Raw genomic sequence first — 14,607 nt, 5'->3', positions numbered from 1 at the left:
ATTATTTTAATCTTCAGCCAGCCTCTTGCCTGGATTCAAGTTAGTGATTTTTCAGAGGCCAAGTATAGCAAAAACTGATAGAGTTTTCAGTTTGAGTTTGAGGAAGGTCTGGAGAAAGATGCCAGCACCATTGGGATTTGCAGTGATTTAATCTGTGCACAGAAATCTGTGCTCCACATTTTCTATCCATCTGAAACCAGTAAGATTTAGGGCTTTATCCTAAACAAAGATTCAGCACACTGGGTTTTGCTTCAAACCAAGTGAGTGAACCAAAACAGGGCCTTTAGTTTCCCACAGACTGTGATCTGTTAACTCAGATGCAAGCCTCCAAAACCTTCTCTCTGTTCATCCATGTGCTACTCTGTATCTTGGGTTATCTGAAGAGCTAGCATAATCCACTTCAGTGCTTATTCAACATTCCTAACATCTACTTTGCCCATGAAGATCACAGAATATCCCAAGTTGGAAGGGATCTATAAGGAACTCCTGGCTCCACACAGCACCATCCAAAAATTTTCTACTGGACAGGCTGGATCCAATGGTTCCCACTCGTACCTCAAGAAATAATTGAGAAAAAGCATAAAATTCGACAATTAGTGAAGAGTAGTGGATCAGGCACGCTGGAGTTTGCCTTATAGGTAATGCATGGGATGCTGGGTCCTGGATTCTTTATCCCGAAGTGAGCAGTCATCCTGTCCATCCACATCAGGCTCTATTAGACATTCTACTTTGCTTGACTGAGTTGCTCTTCAAAAGAAACTCACTGAAATTCACATAGTTTCGCAATTATCATCCAAGTCACTCACTCACCACCAAAAGCTCTTTTGGAGGCCCATTTGCAGCATCAGATGAGAGAAAAAGGTAGCATTTAGCATGTGATGTCCATGCACATCAATAGTACTGTCGTTTCCTTTGTGTAAACTTGTCTTTAAATGCATAAATCCCATACCAGTAGGTGATGTTCATTTCTATCAGATTCTGGAAAATCCACTACTGTGAGGGCTGGATGAGCCTGTCCAATTGCATACACACAAATATCTGGGAAAACCCCAGAAAGGTTTAAGTGGATGTGGTGTGGATGTATATTTGTGCCCAAGCTGTATTGGTGTTGTTTAAGAATAGCAGCAAATAATAAATGATTCAAAGAATTTTTGCTGAAATAATAAAAAAAGTAGTCTTGGAAAAGTGCAAATAGGCTGAAACATCTTTAAGGAAGAGCAGACCACATTTGGCCAGTGCTGAAGGTGATCAGCTTCTTTAAACCCGAGACAATCTGAATTTAGGAGGTCTTTTCAAAAACTGGCACCTCTTCAAGGCTGACAGAGTAGTTCCTGAGGACAGTGCCTCCATCAAACACACGAGCACTGTTGGTGTCCCGCCACCGGCACCCTTCTCCAGGCAGGTAGATATCTCGCCATGTTTGCCCTTTTTCTGTTATTGGAGCCACCAGGACCTGCAGTGAAACAGGGAAAGAGAAAGTAATTTAGCAGGGTCAGTTGAGGCAGTGGCAGAGAAAATCAGCAACTTTGGCTGCAAATGAGAGTATCCACGTGCGCAAGCAGCAGAGGTCATTGTTCGCATGGGCAAGGTTTACTAAACAAGAGTGGGAAGGGGTGATGTAATGTCCCTTATTTGACCAAGCTGTGAGAGTCTGTCCAATTTGTATTTTGGAAGAAAAAACAACATCAACAAGTTGTGTAGTCTCCGTCCAATGCATATTTTGGAAGAAAAAGACTCCAGAATCCACCCAAGCCATATTTTAGAACACCTGAACTGAATTAACATCAGAAATCTGAAGATTTCAGAAAACAAAGCTTTGGCCTAAAAGTTGAGCAGGCCAGGATGGATGCAGGAAGGCTCAGGCTTATTCAAAGCAGCTTTTGAGGAGATTTTACAGAGTTGTGAGGAATTTGGTGACATACAACCCTTTAAGCTGTGGAGGGAATTATTGGCAGTCATGGGAATTTCTCTTTTCTCCCCTGACCAAGTGCTTGGGGGGATCCAGTTGAAGACACTTGAATATGACCTAATCAAGAATCAAAGACAATCTGACACCAAGCCATGCAGAAACTTGGATTTTAATTAGAAAGAAACATTTTGTGGGATCTTTAGTTCCAGGTTGCTCAGAAGGTGGGATTCCAAAGCCATCCTCTCTGGGAGACTTAGTCTGGATCTAAAGACTAGGAAGAGCTTTGCTCAGTATAAACAACATAACAGATTATATCTCAAGCAACATGGAAAGGAAACTATGAAAGGAACCATGAAAAAAACAAACTCCAGGAAAGCCAATAAATGAAGAAAAATGTATCAGAAGGCAGAAATAATGTGTGAGATCATTCAAGTCCTAGTACTCTATTTCTTGTACTCTTGGTCAATCCCTTCACTAAATGTGGATGATCCTTGGGCAGCAATGTCCTAAGATGACATCATGGTGTTTGGCTCTCTTTAGGGAACACTCTGGACCCTCTTGGCTTTTATAAATGTATTTGTCAGCACAACCCAACCTCTTACAGCTTTCACTTTCACTCAGACAGCACTGATGTGAAGTGATGCTGTTGGGTTTTTTTTGTTTGTTTGCTTGTTTTTTGTTTGTTTAATAGTGCCATTTGTTTCCTTGCTGTTATGTATCAACACTCTTTCCTGGAAGGATTCAATAATTTGGAAGTGTGCTGCCAAGACATGCAGATTACATGGGTCTGGAAGTAATGAATGTAAAAATCAGCCTAACAAAAAAAAAAAAAAAAAAAAAAAAAAGGGTTTCAAACCAAGGTGATCCTCCCAGGCCAGAGTTACTGCAAAAAAAAAGTCTGGGTGACAGGAGCAGGAAAACATCGGTGATAGCACAAAACCATCTTTATGAGCAGCTTGCAGATATGCTCGCATGCAACATGATGCTCAGAAAGTTTATCACAGCATCCTAACACTTAGCCTCACCTCAAAACACACCAGGACAGAATTACCTTATGTATTTTCCAGTAAATTATTATTAATCATACTCCAAATGGCACTAACTCAGGCTTTGGATTGCATCTGGATTGTTCCAGCTGCCAAAAGCCAGCCTGGAAGTCAAAACATCCCCATCTGGGCTCTCCTCCCTGCCAGCTCGGTCTCTTTTGAAGCAAAATCATGTGAGGTTTTGCTGGCCTCATGTGGTACTTTATCAGAAATGCTTGGCCCTGCCACACTGATGGAGCAACCCTGATGTTTTACCGTATTTTGGGAGCTCTCAGCCAAGCCATATCTTTGCAGCTCCTGAGAGAGAAGGCTGCTTGCTGTGTTTTACCGGGAATCTCACTCTGCTAACACACAGCACATTTCTGCCCTGCCATTTCCATTGCATCAGGGATTCTTCCATTTGAGTAATTTGGGGAGAAGAAGCTAAGTTTTAACTTGCTTACAGTTATAACCAATACCATCGCCACTGCCTGAATACGCACTCTGTAGTACATCAGGACCAAGGAAATGTCTCTTCTCTCAAACAGTGCCATTCCAATTCACTTATGCTAAAGATCTGTAGTTTTACAACGTCCCACCTGATTACACAAGCTTGTAAAGTAGGAGAATATTTTATCAGTTTTCTGCAGTGATGTAAATTTTCCTTGAAAACAACCCTCCCCCCAAAAAGCTATAAATCAAATCTACAGAATTTGCAATAAGAAAGTCAAGCCTCCAGATTTTAATATTGCAATATTGATCAGAGGCTGCAAGCAGAACCTGAGAAGATAGATAACTCTGCAACAGAAATTGCTTTGCTGTTAAAACAAGCAACAAGCCCCTAATGAACTTGGCTTTTGAGTTTTGGATATTCTTAGGTAGATTGTACCTCCTCCACACTCCTTGGCAGCATCCCTGTGCAAAGGCAGCACAAGACTTTGCTGCAAAGTTAATGTATGAATAAATAATAGTGTTTTCAAGAACAAAATATACAATAAAGTATGTATTTATATTCCTACATATATATACATAGCAACTGCCAAAATCTTGAGCTACTGGGATCAAATTAGGTTCTGTGAGCCACCATCAACCTTGGATGAACCCTTGGCTTGTAGCTCCAAGTAATGGAATTAAAACCCCCAGAAGATATGAAGGAAATAAGCAATGATGACAATCAGGAGATTCCTTTTGCCACAAAGGGCTGAAAAATACCTTGACATTAAAAAAAAAAAAAAAGTCCTGTTGACTCTCCATTTTGAATACATTCTACATTTCAAAACTGAAGGAGCCAACAGGACTCCATCAACATCTCAGTTTTGAGCACTCTCTATTTGAGCTCTGTACTTGAAGAGGGTGTGAAGGAGTGGACAACTGCAGGAAGCTCTGTATTTTCCCAAATTACCCTTGAGAGAAATTGTCTCTACATTCCCTACCTCATCTCCAATGAGAAATTCATCCTCAACGGTGAAAGCAGTTGGGTCCGTGGGACTGAGCCACCACACCGGGCGGAAGATAGGGTACCCTGAACTAAGCCATTCCTTGCTGTATTTTATGATGAGTGGCACCACAAAATTCCTGTGCCTCTGTATGCATTGCCGGGTAAGATTCAGAACCTGCACAGGAATGGGAGATAAAAGGAATACCTGGTAAGAGGAATCCACAGCAAAGCAAGAGGAAAGAAAACAGATCTTTCCTTAGGCAGAGATCTCTAAATTGCAACATGGCAATCCTGATGGCTGACAAATGGGATTGAGATGGTGGGGTTTTGCCCATCTGAAAGCTGGCTGGGGGAGTGACATCCTCTGGGGTGCTGATGTCTTTAACAAACTCTTTTGTTGCTGGTAAAGTGATCTAATGGCAATCTCTCAATATTTAAGGAATCACTTCCTCCTTGGAGTGCTCTAGTGGCAACACCTCTGGGAAAACTCTACCAAACATTTTAAGAAATCATAGAATCATAGAATGGCTTGTGTTGGAAGGGACCGCAAGGATTAATAATTTCCAACCCCCTGCCACAGGCAGGGCCACCTCCAGATCTGGTACCAGACCAGGCTGCCCAGGGCTCCATCCAACCTGGTCTTGAACACCTCCAAATCTTGAAGACAAATCTGTGGGCTTCATAATAGTGTAGTTATCAACTATTTGACCAAATAATACTTAAACAATTCCAGCAACAAAAGTGATAGAGGGACAGGTGTGATATTGTCACACCTACAGGCGTTGTGGGTACCAGCCATATGGTTGCATATAGCCAAAGCATGAAGTGGTGAAAACTCACAATAGTTATGCAGAAAAAAAGCAATGTTGAGATCATGCAATAATTCTTTGTGGGCTTTCATGGGTGTCGTAATTAGTACAGTGAATTTTAGCACCAACTTTCCCCAACAGGGGCTACTAATGGCTTTTGTTTTTTATGGCTTTTAGGGTGTAATTCTTCCTTAAGGAACAGACGTGACCTTCTTTGCAGGTCATTGGTGTACATACCCAGTAGTCACAGCAGAGCCAGGGTGGTGTGCCAAAGGCCATCACAGGGAGGAACGTCACAATCTGCAACCACCTCACATACAGCTCCGGGTCCCCTGGGGTGTCACCAGCCAGGCTGCCTCCTGCCAGGGACAAGGAGCTGAGCAGAGCTGCTTGGGGATATCTGATCACAGGAAGGAAGGGTCAAAGCAACCTGCTCTTGATGCTAGCAGGATGCATAACCCCACTGCAAGAACAGCTGAATCCCCACTCCTGGATTTTCCTTGCTTGACCCCTCTTTGAATGTCCTAAATAGGGCTGGAGATGTTTAATGGGAAAATGAGGTCTAAGGAGATAGTTTCTAAATTATAGCAGAACATTATGAAAAGGAATTTCTCTTCTGCAAAGAAAAATATATCGTAAAAATAAAGGTTTTTCCTGCCAATTCGACGTGCAAATCAGAAGCATCATGGAAAAATACTCTCAATGCTGCCACCTAATTTGATATTCCAGGGGAAAAAGCAGGTGGCACAAGTTTTCACTCAGATCCTGCACTAGGATAAATTGCAATCACCGAAGTGTAGATGATAACACAACCCAGCAAAGGAAAATAGTCAGGTAGAACCTGATAGGATCAACTAAAGGAATGGGGCATGTAGAGGATAGACCACAGGAAACCCCAAAACTTGGCTTCAGCAGGGCACAGACAGTAATATGCCAACAGCAAAGGGCAAGGCTGGAAAAAAGCCAACAGTCCTCAGAAAATAACATTTGATGGGAAAGGAAAGATGTTGGTACCCCATGAAAGAAGGCTGAAATGTGTACTTTGTGTCATGTTCATAGTGGAAAGTAGTGGAGGGGCAGAGTATCTATGGTTGATCAGAAATGTAGTGGAAGTAGATTCCAGTTCCTCCCAAGAGTACAAGAGAGAGGTTTGGAAAGGACAGAAGGGGATGGGTAAAGAGAAGCATCCCCAGGGGACATCACTCTGCAGTCTGGGGCAGCTTTCCCCAGGGGTGACAAAATCCCATCACCAAACTGCTCCATGGGGGCTTGCACAAACTATCCTCAAAGCTTTGTTTTTCTGGAGGCTGCGCGCCATGACCCCATTCCCTGCAGAGAGACGGAGTCTCTCATCCTCAGTCCCATTGACATTAGCCAGCAGACTTAGCATCTCTTCAGGATGCCGCTAGCACATGTGATTGCCCAAGCCTTGTCTTCTAAGGAAAGCCAACTAAAAATAGAAGCCAAATTGAAAAATGCTCACCTTAAAATAAATAAATAAATAAAAAAAAAAAAAAAAAGCCCCTTTTCCAGGGCTGTCTGCAGCTCTGCTGGCTCTGACTATCTTCAGCATGGCCTCTGTGATAACTTCTGCGCTTGTGGTGAGGTCTAAACAAATAACATTCACCTCCAAGAAGAAGGGAGAAATGAGCTGCTTGACCCCCATTAGATGATTGTGTTTTAACCTCTAATTATTTTTATTTAAAGATCACATGTCACTGTGCTTCAGAGCAGAAACACAAACTTGAATCAGGACTGCTGGCATTTTAGGAATAGTTATTTCCCATCTGGGAGCCCAGGCATGCTGGTTTCCAGCTGGTGGCTCCCTCCTTGCTTTTGTCAGCTCAGTTTTAGCACAAGCAACGCATGCAATGAAAGATCTTTGTATAGGGCATCCCCTGAGAGCTGGCTGCCTGTTAAGATTTACAATGTGGTGTTCTGCTTTCAGTTCCTCAGCCCATTCCCTAGTAACCTTCCATCCAACCAAAAGGGGGTTCTGGGAACAACATGCTTGAATCCACTCTATAGCCACTGAGCCCATGCTTCTCTCACATGGAGGGCTACAAAAATACCCCAAGAAAACACAACGATAGCAAGCAAGGAAGGAAAGAAGACATTACCCACTGCATCAGGGATGAAGAAGTTGTAGCCCAAAAGGCTGTAGTGCAGTGCGGAGGGAATTAACCCCTTCAGTCCAGCGTGGCTCCAGTCTGAGTGCAGCGGGCTCATCTGGACAAAGAGCGGTAGGTGACTAGATCTAAGGGAAACAAGCACAAACCCAATGCATTTAGAAGGAACTCCATGGAAATCCTACAGCTGTCTTGGCAGTCACTATGGTCAAATGGGTTCCTCAGCTATTGAGGACCTTTGTGAAAGGGAAGCCAGTGCTCTCCAACTCATCTCCCACCTGCTGCACCTGCTGAATTCAGCCACTTTAGTTCTTCTTGATGGTGATGGGTGATGATCTAAGTGGTCTTTTCCAACCCTAATGATTCTATGATTCTGGAACATTTCCCTAGATCTCCTGCTCAAAGTTTTCATCCTCCTGGCTTGACTCCATGAGATTTAACTCCCCATCTCACACTCATCCTCTTGGCACACCCTCGTGGGAAAAGTCTTCAAAAATCATACCCAGGACACAGACTGGGGTGTCCCCTCAGCCCTGGTCCACGAGATGCTCCAAATCCAGAACCTGAACCCCACTGTGATGTATCCTACAGGGAGTATTTCTCTTCCTGGCTTGCATTCATGCTCATCTGTTTTGCATTGAGGGGCCATCATTACTGACAGTGGATTTGTCTGTCTGCCAGAGAGAAAAATTATTTTCCCCATGTTATTATTATTTTCCAGTAACACTTCTATGCATGCAGTTTACTTGGAGGGGAACATGTCACCAAATTGCCCAGTATAAAAGACAGAACACTGCCACTGCATTTCTGGCAGCCAAAAAGCTCCAAGGTCCAAATCTTCATGACAAGACTTAGCTCCAAAGACTTGGAGCTCATCTAACCGAGGAGGTTTCAGCCCTGATTCTATCCCCTTCTGGATGGGCTAAAAATACCCAGCTATGGGCTATGCAGGTCAGAAAACTGCAGTCATTTGGCACCACAGACCCTTACCGCTATGGGGTTTTGCAGACTTTCCCTCCCTCCTTAAATGCCCGTAGAGGCTACAATGAATTTCTATTGCATCTAGCATTAATACAATTAAGCATCATTGTGTTGGTGCATTTTTATGCCCTAAAACATTATTCAAAAATAACACTCAAAAAAAAAAAAAAAAAAGAAAAAGAAAAAGAAGCAAAGAGACAGGAGAATCACCTTGATGCTTTCCTGAGCATCTTCTCATTACAACCCACCTGGCACCGACGCTGATGACAGTGGCATTCCCTAGTGTCACCAGTGCTGCTGCCAGCATCTCAGCGTATTGGTCACCAGCCAGCTCAGCAGGAGGGGACATAGCTTGCTCCAGGAAGGCATTACCCTCAGCGCCCTCAAAGATCATGTACGTGGCACCCAACTTGTGCCGCAGGCCCCGGGCACGGGACAAGTACCAGCTCAGTGCTGCCTCATTGGTGATGTTCAGGCGGGCACAAAGCTGTCCCTTCCATGTTGTCAGCAACGGGATCTGCAGCAAATGGTGAGGAATATCAGTCAGACCCTTAAAACATCAAAAAAAAAAAAAAAATGTGGGATGCAAGGCTGGAGAGGGGCTGACACCACAGCTTGCATTGACGCAGTGCATAGAAGTGAAAAATTCTTCCCCACGGGGTTCCCAGTTGAATAGCAAACTGGTGGGTCATTAAAAATAAAACAAAATAGAGGTGCTGGGTACCATACCGAGCAGCCCCCATAGCGGGGCTGCAGGCTCAGCCAGTAGCCGGTCTCACCATCCCGCAGCAAGTGCAGGAAAAGTGGGGCAGCGATGCTGGCGTAGGGGGACAGAGTGATGGAGAGCCGCAGCGGGAAGATCATTGCTGGGTCCCAAACATGGGGTGTGCCATGCCTCTTCCTTCGCTCTACAGGCAGGTGATCCTGAAGGGAGTTAAAAAGGAAAAATTTGTTTTGTGGAAATGGCAAAGCCATCGAGGTCAGCAGTACCATTTCTTGGAGTAAAACCCCAAACCAACCACAGGCCCAGTGAACCACTGTGGTTGGAAGGGACCTTAAAGATCATTGTACTCTAAGCCCCCTTCCATGGGGGCTAGACCTCATTAGGTTCTAATGTGCCCATTTTTTAACCTGTACAGGTCCCTCTGGATAGCATCCCTTCCTTCTATTCTACTGACCATACCACTCATGTTCATGTCATCAGCAAACTTGCTGAGGGTACACTCAATCCCACTGTCTATGTTGTTGATAAAGACATCAAAGTGCAGTGGTCCCAAGACAGATTGTTGGGATTTCCCTTGGGGACACTACTCATGACCATCCTCCATGGGTAAAACCCCAAACCAAGCTTTCCATCATTAAGAAAGGATGCTCAATAAATCCATCTCCCACCCAACCAAATGATTTGCATTTCAGAAGGATTTCAAATTATTCTGGGGGCATTCAAAGCACAGGGGCTGGTGGGATGGGATGTACCATGGTGGCAAGTGCAGCAGTGCCATGCTCCCCCAGGGCCAGGACTCCCTCTTGCATGCGATGCCGCTTCAGTCTCCTGGCCAGCGACCTCAGACCCCGCTTAATTTTGGCAGCAGAACCCACTGGATCATCATACTGCCAGATAGGAGACCTGTGGGATGAAGAACACATGGAGTCTGCACCTTGGGCTAGCAAAGGACACAGCAAAAGAGTCACACAAAATTAAGTGGGTGAGAAAAAGCAGCAAAATGGAGATTTGTGATAATTTAAGCTTGGAAAGCAACCCAGTACCATAGGCAGAGGGAATGTCTTACCACAGCAGGGTTGTATCAGGCAATGCCCGTGTTGGCCCTGCCAGCTGGGTGCCCATGTGCCGGTGTGCAGTCGTGATGTTGGGGCTGATGCAGAGGACGTAGTGCAGGGGGCCTCCAGCTCCTCCCAGGCAGAAATGCCAATGGCTCTCCAGCGAGAGGACCAGGGACACATCAGGTGCCACTGTGACTGTCACTCCTTCGGGGTCAAAAGAGGGGAAAATAGTTGAGTATCTTTTCATCAGTGGCCATAGAGCAGCTCCAGTTAAGCAAGAAAACCCAACTCTCCATTTCTCCTTTATAGCCTCTTTTATTCATTTGGATGTGCTGCATTTCTGGTCTTTTCTCTCTGTATTCAGCTCATGCACTTGGGTTCTCTTTTCCTAAAATGATCAAATGCAGAGCAAATGATTTTAGATGGTATCTGAAGTTTGGCACGCTGTGGAACAATCCAAATATCCAGTCAAGTTGACAATGGCAGCCTTATCCAATGGACAATGGCAGTCCACATCCAGAATCCTAAATGCATGCTCAGGACACAGCAATAGACACTATACTGCGCCACAATCCCCCTGGGGGGCTTTCTGGAATCACTGGCACAGGCTGCTGAGGGAAGTGGTGAAGTTACCATCCCTAGGAGTATTCTAGAACCATGAAGAGGTGGCTCTGAGGGATATGATCAGTGGGTATTGTGGTGGTGTGTTGGGGTTGGACTTGAGGTTCTTAGAGGTCTTTTCTAACCTTCATGATCCTATGAGTTATGAAAACAGCATTGGTTCAACATCTCAATTCTCCCATAAGGATTGGGATCCATCCCTTCAATCCTGCTGCCACTAGTTACTACTAGTTACTAGTTAGATTCTAAAATATTTAGTCTGTGGGATATGAATCCAGCTCTTTAATTGCTTTATAAATGCATGGATGGATGGAAAGACGCAGAGATTAAATCCATAGGAAATCAAACAGCAAATACCTGTTGATCCTAAGAAGTATCTCTCCAGCACAGGGCCGTACCCAGTGGGGTTTTTGCTGAAATCTCCACTGACAAAGGGCTGCTCAGGGCTCTCAGCACCGTTGAGAGGCCAGCGCTGGGCACAGAGGCTCGCACCTCCATACCATGAGACATTGACCATGGAGAAGCAATCCTGCAGCAGGAGAGATACATGCCCATGTCATGACCTCATCTTTTTCAGGAAGAACAACTCCAAACCCATAGACTTTGGGGTTTTACACTCAATTACTTTTTGCTTTCTGTGCATGACCTGCTAGAAGCTTTAAACTTTTCCTACTTAGGCAGAAGAGTTGGGCTTTTAGGAAGAAAAATTAATGAAATTCTGCATAAGTGCTTTTGTAGGATGTGGGTTGATTAAAGGGATCAAATGTAGTGGGAAAGAAATTGCACCCAGTTTAAGTCCAGACTTAAAGTTATAGACATTAAAGACCACAATCACAGAATCACAGAATCACAGAATTGTAGGGGTTGGAAGGGACCTCCAGAGATCATCGAGTCCAACCTCCCAAACTCATTCCTTTGAAGAGGAATGTGGAAGACTGCTGTTCATCCATCCTACCCCCATTACATCTGAATACATCTGCATTCAACACGTCTGGGCAGGGGAACACAAATTCTAAGCCAAAAATTGTTTTAGTTATTAAAAAAAAAAAGAAAAAAAAAAAAAAAGAAAAAAGAGAAAAAAGAGGAAAAAAAAAGAAAATTTCTGAAAAATGTGCTGTTGCGTGATGTCCAGTGCTTCAAAGCATCTGAGAGTTTCCCTTCCCTGCCAAAGAGAGGGATCAGCAGGACTTAGCCAATCGTGTGACTTGGCACATGGAGATGAGCCCCCAGAAATCTGGGGGAGGTTGGGGTGGGTGGAGGTGGTCTCCTTACATCCCATAGGGCCCCAACACTGCCCAAAGCCTACTGCTGCTGCGGGGGCAGCGGGAGGTTAAGCCTGACCAAGGGGTGGGGAGTGGAGATGTAAATTATTCAAGTGGAAATGCTGGAGGCCCAGAATAGCTGCACAGGGTGTCAGTTGAACCAGTTACACCAGCTGGGTAGTGGGGGGGAGAAAAAAGTAAACTCACTCTTAACATTTAACTTTCCTCCAGATAATCTTTTCCAAAACATTTTTTGGAATTAAAATTGAGGGGGAAAAAAATAAATCTATTCTTGCTCATCCCCTTGAGCACCTATAAACTAACATTAATTAACAAAGTGGTTGCTCTCAGATAATGCCATCCACTGTCATGAAACTATGCCAAGAAACAATTTGGGGCTTTACAGAATAGAAATACCCCATAGAGGGAAAAAATATCCCAAAGAAAATTCCCATACATTTTCATCCCAGCATTTTCATCCAGTGGCTGCGCCTGGGATTGGCAGGGACTCTCTTGGGCTGTTCCTTGTTTCCTCCACCACTGTGTGCTCCAATTATTATTTATCTGGTCTCCATATAACCAGCCTGTGGTTATTCATGAAGCACCGGGAGAAAGCAGCACTGTGGATACAGGGGGTGCACAGGGAATCAGAAATGGGATTTTCCACACCCACACCTTCCAACTCCTCGAGATAGAGTACAACCAGACTGCCAAATGCTGCATTTTGGCCCAAACCAGCTCATTTTGCCCCAAAGGAGCTAGGTGAAGGAGAAAGGCATGGAGCTCCCCATTACCTTCAGCACCACATCAGGGCGCAGTGGGGTCCAGCGGACACTATAGCACTCGGTGCCAGGGGCTGGGGTGGGTTGGAGCAAGATGTGGAGCTCGGCCTCCTCCTCCCATGCATAGCAGAACTCTGTGCCGTCCTGCCAGCACCGATCCCGCGGTGGAGGTAGCTCTGAGGCTGGCACGCTACCCACTGTGATGGACACCAGTGGCCGTCCCATCGGCAGCGCCCGCAGGAGCAGGGCACCATGGCGGCGATCCCACAGCATCCCACTTGCCTGGCCTCGCAGCATCCACTCCTCCAGGGGCTGCTCCAAGGCCTGCCAGGAGATGATGCCGATAGTCATGGTGAAGAAGACAGCTACGCCGAGGCAGCCCAAAGCACCTTTCCAGGGCTCTGTTAGCTCTCTGATGCCAGAAGTCCAAGCAGCTTCGGGGATGCGGCCAGTGGGGCGAGCGATGGGCATGGCACACTGCTGCAGGATGCTCCGAGACGCTCCGCTTTCCTCTTGCTCTCCTTTCCCCTGCAACAGCACAAGAAGGAATTCCTCCTCCCCCACCCTCCACTGAAACCTTGGATTGCTCTGAAAGAATGCAAGGAGTTAAAATTCCAAGTGGGAAGGAAGGGCCCCTCGCAGCTTTTCTTGTGGAAGGGCTGCAAATTGCAAAGAGGTGCTGAAAAAGTCTTGCAGGGTGTTTGGAGTAGTGGGGTTGGGAAAGGTGACCCTGTAACGTGACACCAGCTTTCCATCCTCATTTCCCCTTGCTTGAAGAAGTATTTGGTAAATGCACAGTGCAAAGTCTGGCCGTGTTAGCTGAGTCCTTGCATGAGGATGGGGCATCCTGTGCTCAAAATGGGCACAGGGACATGGGTGGCAACAACCTTTTGGGGTGACACCAACTTACTCCCTTTGCCTGCCTCTCTCCACCCGCTCTGCTGCATTTCGGGGTCAATAACACAGATTTCACTGCTCTGCTGTTCCTGTTAGAGACCACATGCTACCTCCACTACATCCCTTTGTACCCCCCCCTCCAGAAAGGCACAGCTGCATCTCTTACCTAAAAGATGCTGCAGCAGCACCCGGGCATAACCACCACCGACCTAGCGCCTCACCCTGAAATTTGGCTGTCGTGGCACAGGGTAGAGGCTCTTGATTCTCTTTCCAAGCAGAACTGTTCCTCCCAGCCCCGCAGCCACGTCAGAGACCTTTATAGCCCCAGCAATTTGATCCAAGCAAAGCCAGTGCGTTATCTAAGCTGGGATGGCTCACTGCCTCCCTCCCCAGGCCCCCACAGGTTTCTTACATTAGCAACAGAGCTGAGGAATTTTCTGATTTTTTTTTTTAAAGCATTGACTTATATGGAAATAACCATAAAATTTTGTTTCTTTGCTGTATTTTAACCAAGTTATTAAGGTGGCACTGGATAAGCCCTTATTACATATCTGTGAATCTACAGTGCAGTTGCTAAGCCTCCCCATTCTGCTGATTCTATGCTGATTTGGCTTTTATTATTATTATTTTGGAGATTTTCCCTCCTGTTTCTTATACTTTGGACATGCTCAAGGTTCAGTGAGCTACTTGCCCTTAAAGCACTCATCCTATGCCCTATGCACTCATCCCATCAGTCCCAACAGCTTATGGGCAAATAGGGAATAACTGGGGTTTACAAACAATATTGCCCAGCTGGAAAAAAAAAAATTTCAAAGAGTTTCCCCATTTTGCATAAAGAAAAGAGAAAAGGGCAGTTGTGGCACAGGGCAACATAGTTTAGTGGGCATAATGGTGGTGGGTTGATGGTCAGACTGAATGGTCTTTCCCAATTCCCCAATGATTCTATGATTCTAAGAAATAACCCAACAACTC

The 14,607-nt window shown here is 45.3% G+C and overlaps 1 protein-coding gene across 1 annotated transcript; it reads right to left on the bottom strand.

Annotated features, from left to right (window-relative positions):
• Nucleotides 1-1,279: 1,279 nt before the first annotated feature.
• On the bottom strand, nt 1,280-13,209 carry LOC306947330 (SITS-binding protein-like; the record flags this gene model as incomplete). Its single annotated transcript, XM_079536609.1, has 10 exons — nt 1,280-1,453; nt 4,368-4,547; nt 5,419-5,540; nt 7,302-7,438; nt 8,540-8,808; nt 9,021-9,215; nt 9,768-9,918; nt 10,082-10,277; nt 11,052-11,223; nt 12,751-13,209. 10 exons carry the CDS (start codon nt 13,207-13,209, stop codon nt 1,280-1,282), a joined length of 2,055 nt encoding a protein of 684 aa, XP_079392735.1.
• Nucleotides 13,210-14,607: the final 1,398 nt, after the last annotated feature.

The sequence above is a fragment of the Tetrao urogallus genome (assembly GCF_951394365.1).
Source record: "Tetrao urogallus genome assembly, chromosome: 6".
Taxonomy (NCBI): domain Eukaryota; kingdom Metazoa; phylum Chordata; class Aves; order Galliformes; family Phasianidae; genus Tetrao; species Tetrao urogallus.
Note: the sequence above shows the minus strand (reverse complement) of the source record. Positions and strands in the feature narration are given on the sequence as shown.